The 13449-nt window shown below is 34.5% G+C and overlaps 1 protein-coding gene across 1 annotated transcript in view; it reads right to left on the bottom strand.

Annotated features, from left to right (window-relative positions):
* Positions 1-884: 884 nt before the first annotated feature.
* The window catches only part of Karybeta3 (karyopherin beta 3), a 49247-nt gene continuing 36682 nt past the window's right edge, over positions 885-13449 (bottom strand). The window contains exons 8-17 of the mRNA XM_045753490.2: positions 13173-13352; positions 12797-12916; positions 11469-11687; positions 10608-10808; positions 9936-10124; positions 9313-9672; positions 7853-8110; positions 6651-6899; positions 5430-5588; positions 885-3850 (exon numbers count right to left, since the gene is read on the bottom strand). Coding sequence (XP_045609446.1) covers positions 3692-3850; positions 5430-5588; positions 6651-6899; positions 7853-8110; positions 9313-9672; positions 9936-10124; positions 10608-10808; positions 11469-11687; positions 12797-12916; positions 13173-13352 — 2094 coding nt within the window. The 3' untranslated portion in view covers positions 885-3691. The remainder of the gene's footprint in view (positions 3851-5429; positions 5589-6650; positions 6900-7852; positions 8111-9312; positions 9673-9935; positions 10125-10607; positions 10809-11468; positions 11688-12796; positions 12917-13172; positions 13353-13449) is intronic.

Genomic DNA, 13449 nt, shown 5'->3' on the forward strand with positions numbered 1-13449 from the left:
GATCCCATCTGACCTGAATTCCCTATTCAGTCTTGTACTTATAACTTTTACATGTGTGTGTTTACTACAGTATTCTCCAGCCCACTTGTCTTTACATTTTGGCTACTTTGAACTTTTTGTTTAGAGTAGCCAAATCTAACATAACAACGGCTCTGCAGCATTTTATCAACCTGGAACTTTATATCACGTTAGGATTTTTGCCACCTGATGTGCATCAGTGGGCTGGCAGTTTCCACTACAGTATATCCTTTAAATTTTTCTAGACCGATATCTAGTTCTCCTTAGCTCATTGCTGTTGAATTCCAAATCAGCATTTTTTAAATGTCTTCAATGTTTTTCAGGCACAACCAGTTAATTTGGGAAACAAAAACTATATTTCTTACAAATCACATCAAGGATCTAAATACATCATTATGCTTTATTTACAATGTTTCTATAACCCAAGAATTTGGCAGTCATGAAAGAGGAGTGTCTTTGCAGCAGGTAAACTGTTCCAGAGAGCATTGATCTGGTTGCTTATGTGGTATATGGATAGCGAGAAAGAATTACTAGGGATACGTTGTAGACGCCGATTTACTAAAATGGTGGTGGTAATAATCCTTGATGTAGATGTTGGAAAATAGCATGGACAGACATCATTGAATACTAATCCTTTTTCCCAACATTACTACTATAACCAATAGCAAATATCTTTTACAAGAGTAAAATTGGGTAAGGATACACTATTTCTAAAAAAAGCTACATACACAAATCACTGAGGAACATTAAGTGCCAATGTTTATTTCGAAACACAAAAACCCACTAAAGATATACACAAACATTATGTTGGTGGACATTGCGAACACCAATGCAATTAGGAAAATTTTTGAAATAAAAAATGTAACGCAGATGATACAATTTATTGATACGGAGTGGAAGTTTATTTACAATAGGCCTCAAACGTATTTGCCACGAGGCTCTCAATCTAAAAAAATTAAGTTCATTTAAGGAGCAGTGGTCTCAAATATTGCAAATACCTTAATGGATGTCTTGATCAGAAAGTGTGTTTGGAAATTATCACAACTTGCCCAAGACAGCCAATAAGTGTATTAAAATTCTTTAAATGCTTTAAATATTCTGTTATAATTGTCAACAAATGGTCTACATAACCCTTTATTAAAGCCAGCCACTCATGCATAGATCTTTAAGCTTATGAGCACAAAATTCTGGCAACATCTAGCATATTGAGTGATATCCATGTATTTTACTACATTCCACTTTTTATTTAATGGGTAAAATTACAATTCGTTTCTATAAAGAAATGCATATATATCCTGCATTAGGCAGATCTTTTAACCGTAATGCCTGTAAGAATCTTCCTAAATTACTCTACTTGTTTTTGGAAATAACTAGCTACCGAGGGCTGACTGGAAAGAAACATGCTACGAGACTCAAGACTGTCAAATTACCCTGGAACACACAAAAGAACTGGAGAGGGTATGTGCAAGCTCACAGAATAACAAAGGAGCCAGACAACCAAAGATATATATGTACAATGCAAATGATAGGGGGCCCCAAATTATTATTCCGAGGTACATAAACTGTAATGAAACGAGTGATTGTGTGAATCCCTACTTCTCAAGCTTCTACAAAACCCCTAGATGCGAGCTGGCTAGATATGTATAAAAATAGGCCCACAGCACATGACCAGGGAAGAGCAGCATCAGAAGTTGGGACCTGAGACAGTGTGACATGCAGAGGTACGAACCACCAAATTCCACACCACTACTTCAGCAATAATTCTTACATTTAAGTGGCACTCTCAGCCAAACCACCACACAACTTTCTATAAGGCAAGAAAATTCTCTACTCACAGAGCAGAAAAATAGGAGAGGTAGTCAAATTGAAACCTCAAAACTGGTTGGTTGTGAAATTATAAAGTATGAAATTTATATGGAAGTATTTTATAAGTTTTCGTCATAATTAATCCATTCCAAAAATTAATTATTGAACACTAAGTACCTAAAAGTCTCCTCAGAGTAACTAGACACGTGAGCAAGATAGTTTGGTAAGAAGTAAGCTGAAGGAGTTCCAGAATTTGGGATAATGTTAAAAAGACACCAAACTACGGGATTCCGCAAGCTTTTCTTTGGTACTTATACTGATGTGTTAAAGGTGCTCTGCTTCCAAAATGACCGACTCAAACACTAACTAGGCCTAAGATCAACGTTCACATTTTACTTTAGGCTTCAGACCATTCATGTCATGAGAAAAAATAAATAATGATTAACCACTGTCAATAACCACACAATTTCTGTTTTACTGGACTGCCAATTTTAATATCAAGAAAATAAAGTACCATTATGAAACTTTAAATTCCAACAACAAATATCCAGACATAGCAAGCCACACTAAGAATATTTGCATTTTTTTTTCTCTTTCTGACAGACATAACAAGCAACAATTGATAATAAAGTCTGCGAAAGGCAGAGCACCCACAAAAAGTATTTTTTATCCAGAGTACATTGCCATACAAGACAAAAAGAGTAAGTTATCATACCTACCCATGTTAATACAATTTCACAAAATATATATTCCAAATACGAATGTTAACCCATACAAATCTGTAACAAAGACATCATCTCACATAACAGATAAGCTATGGTAACGGGCATTTTTATATTAAATATCACTGGATTACACTAGTTTTCGATAGAAAACAGCAATATAAATAAGAATTACACGCATTATCATATCCCAAACCAGAGTATTTTACTAACAAGGGTAAGCTGGCATATAAGAGGGACACTGTGCCAATGCTGTGAAATTGTCCCTAGATAGTATTTTTTTTTTTTTTAGGGATGAATGTGCACTTAGGGACACTAGACCACCGCAGTCACCCGTGTAGCTACTACCACAATTTGGAATGATCCATAATAAATAAATTCTTTGCTATTCAGACCGCAAGTGCATAAATTCACGAACACCACATCTATTATTTCAAGATCCAGAAAAAAAATGTGCTTGGGTAAAATAGTTCCCAAAACCATCAGAGTCCATGAAAATCACGCTTCATACTACGACCAAATGAAAATATAAGGTGCTACCCATTCCCTAAATAACCCTCCAATCAAAAAATGGAATCGGTAGGAAAAATTCTCTACCTATAAATATATATTTTACTATACACGCAGTGTATGATATTAAAATATCAGAGCAAACTTACTGTTATGAACTATTCTAAATATCTCTGATGAACAAAAACAATGCAAACTTTTGTGTAATATTTTGAAATTTACTTATTACTAAATATCAAATATCACTTATAAACAATTTCAGATAACAACAAACATTATCATATCTTTTCTTCCAAATCACATTATTAAAGTTATTTCACTAAGGGAAACATAATGGCTGCCTTGTAAAAGCTATATCACCTGAACTTCAACCTCAGTAAAGAGTGATGCAATAAACCTTATAAGGAATAATTTACAAAAATAAACCTATAATGGCATTAGCATCAAAGGAAACCTCATAAGTGACAATAAAATTATGCAGCAGGTGACTCTCTGAAGATGCATCGTGCTCTGGATATAATAGCAAAGGTACACTATCAACTTTTTCAATTCTTATTGTAGCAAATGTATAACATGCTTTATTATAAACTGAAACAAAGCTAAACAATTGAAGGCCTATAGATAAGAATAATGAACTACGTGGTAAGATATTGGTGCAGTGCAACTTGCTGCTCTTGCGTTAACTGACTTATGCATGCCTGGAACATGTCTGGGTTGGCTTGTAATTGTCGAACAATGTTGAGCATGCGTTTTGTTACATCTGCGTCTTTCTCCACTGCTTCCCTCCTAAATGCCTGTGCAAAATGAAAGTTTACTATTAATATTAAAATTTTCATACAAAAAATTAATGCTTTAGCATACTTAAATAAAGTTTCCTATAGCTGTAATTGGTTACTGTGATTCACTTCATCATTCTAGCTTCTAATCTTTTATTTCTTCACTTTGCTCTTTTGCATCTTCCACACTTCCAAATTTATTCTCACCATGCTCCTTGGCATTTCTTTCTGCAGCCCATCCAAATGTTATAGTAATGATGAGGATCACGGTATATATACCGATGTATGATGAAATTAGAAATCTACACAATTGAGTTGGACAAACCAAAAACTATTTTATATTTATGTTGCAAAGAAACTAACCTAACCTTCCTAGGCAATATACACAATATTTGAGGTCCAATATAGTACGTATGTGTACTATACTAGGCCTAGGAATATTCAAGTATGTTTTTTGGCTTCATTTTCTAATTTTATTAAAGTGAATAGTACAAAGTTCTACCTAATGGCTTAGAACAACAATCTTTGTACTATGGTGCACATAGTTATTAAAACTACTATCTAAATAAGAGAATGGGTTGCTTTCTGTTTCTCCTTGAATTGTTTCAAATTTATTCTTGCTTTAATTATGGTTTTTACTTCAAATAAACCTACAATTGCACGCCATGTATCTAGACCTAAGCTTTGAGGACCATTGATCACTAGTGTTATGCACCTTTGCTCGTGTTGAGTTTAAAATATTTTTACATCATTAGTGAAAAAAATCAACTGAAACGGTTAGGTGACACGAACCTACGACCAATGGACTGCCAGCTGCTATCTCTACTGGCAGCTACCACTGGAGCATACCTGGAGATGGTTTCAGAAGACCTTACTCCCCAAGCCCGATCTGGAGCCAGGCTCGACTTGTGATAACCAACAGGCTGTTGTTTTGAGTGACCCACAGCCCCACATATCCCCTACAATCCAGTTGGTCCCCCACTTTTTGCAAGAACGTGATCTAAGTGCTTCTTCAAGACTTCTCCCTTTGTTCCAGGAATATTTCTAATGCTTACTGAGAGAATACTGAACAACCGCAGACCTCTGATGTTCAGTGTTCTCTGATTATGCCTATGGCACCTCTACATCTCACTGGTTCGATTCTGCATTTCCTTCCATATCTTTTGCTCCAGTATGTTGTCATTGTACTGTGCAAATTTGGGACCTGGCTCATGTATTATCCATGTATATATTACTTGAGACTTCTCTCATCTCATTTCCAGAGTACTGTACATTTTGAGATCCTCGAGTCGGTCCCAATAACTCTGATTATAAAGTCATCCAAGCTAAAAATCTGATGATGGCTTCACTGGTTGTTGTTTAAAATTAAGATTCGCTACCTGGAACAAAAACTTTGTTTACGCAACCATGCATCACAGACCTCTTCTGCCTCCTTATATATTGAGTGCTTCTTCAAATTGGGGCCTTTGGTGACAAGTAATTTTGTGCTAGAATTATCGGTTAAAACATTTTGGTTATGTTCAAGGATGCTCGTTTCATATAATGGCAAAATACACAAAATTATTAAGATTCATCAACAAAACAAAAATTAGTTTACCTCTGAGAAGATGGCCATTAGCCTTGGTAAATTAGAATTATTTAGTCCTAGGACAAGTGGATGATTCCCATCAATCAAGTCGCACAGATATCCATATACATGTGGAGCTTCATCTGTATCTTCCCAAACAGGCAACCATGACATCCAAACTGGAATTACCTAAAAGAAAAAGCAAATTGAAAAAACAGGAAGATACATCCAATGAGATATACAATGAAGAAAATTAACAACTTTGATTGCACAAATGCAAATGGGAGGTATCCTAGGGCTGGCAGATCTCTTTAAATATAAACAAGTAGATGCAGTGTGTACACAGGATGTATAGTATACATCTAGTTTAAGGACTAATGAATGCAAACCAGTACACTGACCCAGAGTTAAACAAGCAGTATTTTATTTAATAAGAATTTACAATGTGACATAATATGTTCCCCTATTATTTTTGCCATCCTGCTCCAAAGATTTTAATTATCACATTATTAATATATTCCATATAACATAAACTTTGTTAAGTACAGATAATTTTCTTCACTTATCACAAGGAAATTATGACCAGAAAGCACTAATCCAGTATGAGCATGTAGCATTTGGAAGGGATATAAGGGCAAAGTGCTTGGACCATCTGGGATGATCTCATTAGTAGGCAAAACAACCCATGCCTACTAATGATCACTCCTAAATACTCCACAAGCACTGGAACTTTGAGATCCACCAAGGATTCAATCATGTATTACCAGGCTCTCAAGTTCTCACTATCAAGTCATGTGGAGTCGCCTGAAGTGTGGCTAGTGGCCAATTTACTGGCGAGCAAAGGGTCACGAGTTTCAGCCATTGTAAATGAATGGATAATAGCACACTGGTGAAGATAGGTTAGGTAAACTTGCAGAGAGGTGTAATGGAAGGCCAAAAAGATGAGCAGAAATGACAAGTCAAGGTTTGAGAAAGAAAGGAGTGGTGTGAACACAGGATACGGTAAACGACAAGGCTGGGCGGAAGAGTTTTGAAAGGAGTCATCATATATATTTTATACAAATACGATAATTAATGAACACTGACATCAGGCTTCAAATTTTGCAGTACATATTATAATCCTTTCCCCTGACCAGCATTAATAATTTACAAAGAAAAAATTATTTTTGGATTCATACAAAATAAAGATTGTAAAAAATAAGCAAAATGTTTCAAGCGTTGTAGTACATATTAAAAAAAGAAAAAACTTACCTCATCGACATTGATTGCCGATGCATTGTATTTAAGAATTTTTGTAACGGCAGCAATAGCATTCTCTGTGGGGTTCAAATTGACTTCATTGCGAGCATCTGGGTTTTGAATAACTTGCACCAAGAGAGGAATGGCTTGAGCGCACACAGGTGCAAATGCTGGACCAGCAAACTGACCCAAGACACCACAACCATAAGCAGCTGCTTGTCGTACTTCCCCTTGTTTATCTGCTACAAACTTCAGCAATGCCTGGAATTTAAGACAAATCTCAAAAATACAGATCAAGTTGGGAGCACTAATGCACCTCTGTAATATCTAATAAAAGTTTAATAAAACTCAATACCTTAGTAATAGCACCTGTAAAGGCTGAAAGATATTACATGCAAAATAAGTCATTAATTTATTGCTTTATCATGGGTTATTAATTAAGCTTTTTACTTTGTGAGGAGGTTTCACTCGGTAGGAACATGGGAATGATCTGTAACAATGGTATTCTATATTAACATTCGTACAATGTTTATTCATCATCTCCTAGCATCCACACCTCACTGAAGTGGAAAATACCACCACGTGTTTCAAGAAAATATAATAAACAATTAATTGAAATTGATACCACTAAGCACATGTAGCCTTAAGGCCCACCTCTCCTAAGATGATCACAATCCAGTTTCTTACTTTCATGGTGCAGAGGCATAAGGTTTGGAAAAAATTAAGAGCACTACATATATATTAAAAAATCATACAAGTTATCATTTATTGCAAGGCAAAAAAAGAATGACAAAAGTTCCCTACAATTTCATAGTTTTCTTCTCTTCACCACAAATACAGTACTGTATTTCACCTTTGGCAGTCTTCTTTCACATATAACAAAACTTCCAAAAAATCCTACAAGTCTTATAGAATTACATTACCTTGTAAAAAAATTACATATATATATATGTATATTTTAGATATATTCCCAATATATGCCGACTCCACATTTGTTAATATTCTTATTTTTTCCCATATGACCCAATCCATGAATATATTGTAGAACTATGGAGACATCTCACAGCACTGACAAGACCTTACATTAACAACAAACCACTTGTAACAAAGTCTTACCAATGTTTCACTTCTTTAATGAAAGCTGCTCACTGTGCTTACTTATCCTCACTCTACCATATTTGTCTTGCTTATTAAGATATTAAGATATGCCTCACCTGAAGAAAATGATCAGTGTACTTGTCACATGCTGGGCCACCATATTCAATAACATCATCAAAAATGCAGAGTCCCCATTGATGATCTGGCCATGGTCTGTCATCACCCAATAGCTTTACAAAGTGAGGAAGAAGTGCATCAAAGAAGGGGAAGAAATGTTGACCATACGCAGCAAATAGTGCATGCGTGATGTCGGCAACCTTGCTCAAGACATACACATCTTCATCGTCCTCGTCTAAAAGCTGCTCTTCTACAACCTGAAAAGTAAAATTATTTAGTTTACACTTAAAATTCAGTTGCAATCCTCCAACTGAATGCTGGAGCTGAATCCACATTTGGATTCAGTGGGAGCATTCAGCATGTAGATTATGCACAAAAAATGTGTTTGAGGAAGGTTGAGAAATCGAACTCTTAACCCCATAAACTGTTAGATAATTTGTATGTGTTTTGGCAACTATATATAAACCCACTTCCAAGAATATTACAGAACTTACATTTAAGTAATTTAAAGAATACACCAAGTACATATCGCACACCACTCCCTGCAGACACAAAGGTAAGCACAGGCAACATGAAACCAGCCATTACACATCAAACTATACATTTTTAGTTAGTTTTGAATTATTGGGGGGTCATCTTATCCTATGCTTTAGCTATACTTAGTTTTCACTTCAAACTCTGAGAGCTGCTTTGTTAGTAGTGTCAATACCCTGGTTCATCTTGTTATCTTGGATCACACATTTTTGTAGTGTATATTAACTCATTTAGGTCTGGTTACCTAAAGCATATTTAAACTAGTATGGTAACGTAGTACATTATTAGGTGAAAGCATAAGCCTGTTTACAACTGCATACTTATCATATTTTAAGAAAAAGTTAATTCACTGTGTAATTCACAATTCACTAACACTATATAATCATTTGAACCAATTTTAGTGTTATGGTTTCCTCTCAAAAGTGTTCTTTGTCTAAATGTACTCTATTCTTACTGTACTCTAGGTAGTCCACATTTAGTTTCAAATGTGCAACATGTTTTGAATTTACTGATTGTGTCTGCTACTGTATGATAAAAACCACTTAGAGCTGTTTGAAATTAGCACAAATGGTGATAGTAGAAACTTAACATGCAAGATTGAATGAATGTTTCACGTAAGTTGTATAAACCAGTTTGTTAGCGTGATCCTGCATTATGTATTGTGAAAGATGTGCCAAGGAATAATGTGATATCTTCCACAATACTGTAGTAGAAGACTGCACAGGTATTATTTCCCCTTTCAAAATGTCCTGCTTGACTCATGATGGTTAGTGTGTAAAATTACTTACAACTTGATGTATATTTATAGGTCACCCAATAGTTAAATTTTCACACTAGAGAGACTTTCATACCAAGACATTTCATACTTTCATAATGTTAATCACTGTTTAATTAAAAGTATACTCTAATCAGAATGGGTACATACCTCATCATAATCTTCATCTTTCCGTTGCTCTTGTCTTTTTACAGCCCTTTCAAAGTGTTCCTTAAGAGATTTATCAACAATTCTAATAAGCTCATTGATCTGGTCATTTGTAAGACAACCCATACCTAGAACCTCTATGCACTTTGCCATGGCATACATATGTTCTGACAACACTTCACTTTCAGGTTCTGTCTCTATTGCTTTCAATAACTCGGGGCACATATATTGCCACATTTCAGCCAAGTACTGTGGGCCCTTTATCTTTGCACATTCCAACAGGAATGGGAGAGATTCTGCTGCTGCTGTCCTTACACCATCGTGGAAGTAGAATTTAAGCATTGGAACCATTAATTTCACAACCTGTAAAATTTGTAGACTTTAATTCAGATGCAGTACAATTACAAAGAAAAATAATCTTTATACCAAATACAATATTGAAGAGTAGCGATTTATCATTCTAGAAATACTCATTACACTATATTCTTTAAATAACAGAACCTCTTCATCTGCAATACAATTTTTAATTTCATGCCATTGTCAAAAGTAAATACAAATAAATTATATTGAATTGATATATTACATATAATACTACCACCATAGAACACAACACTGGTGCTTCTTACTTGTTCTGTATAGTCAGCAAAACCTTCCTTTAGTTCCCTAGCATAACATACAAGCATTTGGCATGCAGTGGCTTTCTCCTCTAGCCCAGCTGTACGAATGCCAAAATTCTGCTGCTCCCCGATGGATACGAACTGCCAATCATCATCGCCATCCACTGCATTCATATCTTCATTATCTAACAGTGCGACCTGGAGAAAAGTATGCACTATGTATTCTTCTTGTTTACCATGATTGATGGCAATTAAAGAACAAATATATATGTATTTGTTAAATAAAGAAAGAGCACTAGTACTTTTAATTTGGATTTTTTTTGGCTGTTAAGTTACCTTGACATGAAGGAACAAATGAAACCCAAAACCTATTATGCTCATTGGTTGAATATTATGATGATTTTTTATATTTAAAGAACATAAATGGTCAGATAAAAGTGTTTGTGGACCACGATATTTATTATAGATTATTAAATTTCATATGTAATTTTTTTTACTAATATTGTCTTCAGTATTTATAAATGCCATTTATTTAAGGGTCTTTCTATTACAAATTTAAATGTGCATTTTAATCTGTTTTGTTTTTACCATGTGGGAAAATGTTACAGCGTACCTGCACCAAAAATAATAAATAATTTAGACCTGACACCAGCAACTAAAAATGATAAAAGCAATTCATACCTCTGGTTTTAGAGAGGCTGTCTTCAAGACTGGTCCCATAACTAGTGGGAGGTATGGCTCAAAGCGTTTTCCCATAATCTTGCAGATCCGAGCCCAGGCAGAGATGAGGTAGGAGACTTGTGGATCATCATCAGCCATTTCTTCGCGGTTAGTTTGGGCTTTTAGAAGCAGATCCATCATCTTTCCAGCATCTGTCAAGAACTGTGACAATTGCCAGAATTAGTACTGTGATTATGTTTGGTAAAGGAAGTTTACAAATATTAAAATATTGACTACTTTGAATTTTTGTTACATACTATGGCCAATTTGCCACATAACTCCTTGTGTACACACCGTCAGTATTTTTAATTAATTACTAACCAAACAATTTCACTATCAAACTAACTGATAAAAACTTTTAAAAGGCAAGATAAATTGAATATTTTTTTATTTGAAATTCAATATTGACTGGCAATGGCATTAAATGGTAACAAAACTTGAAACTGTTATTCTAATTTAAACACAGTACAAATTGTGATATTTTAAATTTTTGACAGCTAAAATCTTTCACTTTCTTCATCTCTATGCTGATGCCTCTCCACCCCACGAGAGGGGTAATAATAAAATAATATTGATAATATTTAAGTTCAAAACCATAATTTTATGTATAATACTCAAGCCAACAGAAAATCCTATCATGGCTGTTTTCTTTGAGTGTGATGGTATCGAGTAGCTGCCATGTCTGATTTCCCAATTATGTTCTCTATTCCTCCAGGCTGTTCTCTCACTATTTAATATGGAAAGCTAAATGATGACGAAGACTCCTTCAGAAGATCAATCACTTTAATTTATGTACATTACTTAAGACATGATTAACATTACCTTATCTGCTCCAACTGCAAGACCAATCAGCGATACACATTCAATAGTCTTTCCTCGAAGAAGCCTTAAATCTGTCGAGTTGGCATTTTCAATGATGTACATCAAGCAAGGGATGAAGCGATCATAATATTCAACAAATTTCTCCTCGGCTGTATCAGCAACAGATGCAACGGTCGTTACAACCTGCTCTAACACTAATTTCGTACCACACTCCATTAACTGAAAAAAAGGAAGATTTATCATTCAGCAATTCAAACAAAAATTTTCATCAGTCTTTGTTAATTAATAAAGCATTTGTTTCAATAAAAAAAAAAAGTGCATTAGATTTCTTCAGCTAATAACCACTCGAGTCCATCACTGATAATTCTTTATACCTGGTTGATGGGGTTCTGGGAGTTCTACTCCCTACTTGTGAGAGTTTGGTCCACTAAACTAAACCACTATACTAAAATCTTAACACATATGTTTACCTCAATTCTAAGCTACACCCTATGCAGAGTCATTACATTAAAATATATCCAAATGAAATACCAGCATGAAAAACTGAAAAATTCCTATTTGCAGCTTTTTTCTTTGCTGAACATCATTCAAATTTCTCTGAAGGCATAGAAGGAAGGAGGGGGAGCTGGAAGAAAAAAAAAGTAGGATAAAGAATGGAGATAAAAAAACAGAGTAATTGTAGGATTAGAAGGGAAAGTCAAGCTATGGAAGTAATACATGATATTTTTAATTTCTTCCTTATGCTTCCTTGTTCTAATTATATAAATGCAAGGATAGTAAGAGAACAATGGTAACTACCAAAAACTGCCAACTTCCTCAATACCAGTAACGTATTACACTGTTCTTTACGTACTCTTAACAAAATTTATACACTTTCTCTCCTAAACTTAATAAAAGATAAATAAAAAAATTATGGTCGTTAATACTAGAAAATTGTACTTTATTAATATTTCATATTATAAAGTGAAACAATTTTATTCGTATCGTTGATTTAGATCAAGTGCATAAATCTACGTACAGTATATGAACAATTGCGATAGGTTACCAATATTGTACTGAAGACTTAACGCTTAAGGCACTGACATACAAATGAGAAAAAACTCCTAAGCAGACCTGGTATAAAAGGTCAGTTGGCAAGACAAATAGAACATACCCTTGCAATTTGCACTTTTTTGTTATTCAAAAGTAACAGAATTAAAATATTAATAAAAATTCTATAATTTTTGTAGATTCTATAATTTGAACTGATCAAGGTATTGACAATACCTTCATTAAGTTAATTATACCTGAAATTATTACATTAAATAGGTTTCTGTCTATGGGCTTACCTCTTTAAATTTTGCAGCAAGAATACTCTCCAGCTTCGCAATAATTGTGGGAAGGTATGTAGTGAGGATGTTCTTTGGACAAACTTCTGAGAAGTTGACAAGAGCTGCCCCTGCATGCGCCTGCACAAAAAAATGATCCACAATACATGATTTATTTCTAATGCCAAACTGATTATATCAAATGCCTCATCCTAATTAATAAAATTGTGTCGAATGCAAAATAATAATCATTTATGTGAGGCTCTCAACTGGCCCATTTAAAATTAGTTTACTTATTCGCTGGATAAAGAAAGCATACTGAGAGCTAAATTATTATGAATTCTTTTCCATCTTTTCACCCTATGTTTGAGCAATTATTTGAGGAAAAATCACTAACCTGAACACGTGGATTTACACCATCATCCATGACGTGCAAAAGGCCTGGAACAACAATTTCGTGGAATTTCTTCTGAAAAATGGGTGCAAAGTCTGTTGCCATCTGCCCAATTGCATTACAAGCAGCATATCGAACTCTGGGATGAGGATCTTGCAGGAATCTAATAACTGCATCCATAATCTGAAATGATAAATTTTAAACAATTATAATTAAACTTTCATGTGGCATTACATTATTAATAAACACCAGTACACTGCATTGTCAAAAATATGTACTT

This window comes from Procambarus clarkii, chromosome 29, assembly GCF_040958095.1.
Source record: "Procambarus clarkii isolate CNS0578487 chromosome 29, FALCON_Pclarkii_2.0, whole genome shotgun sequence".
NCBI classification, from domain to species: domain Eukaryota; kingdom Metazoa; phylum Arthropoda; class Malacostraca; order Decapoda; family Cambaridae; genus Procambarus; species Procambarus clarkii.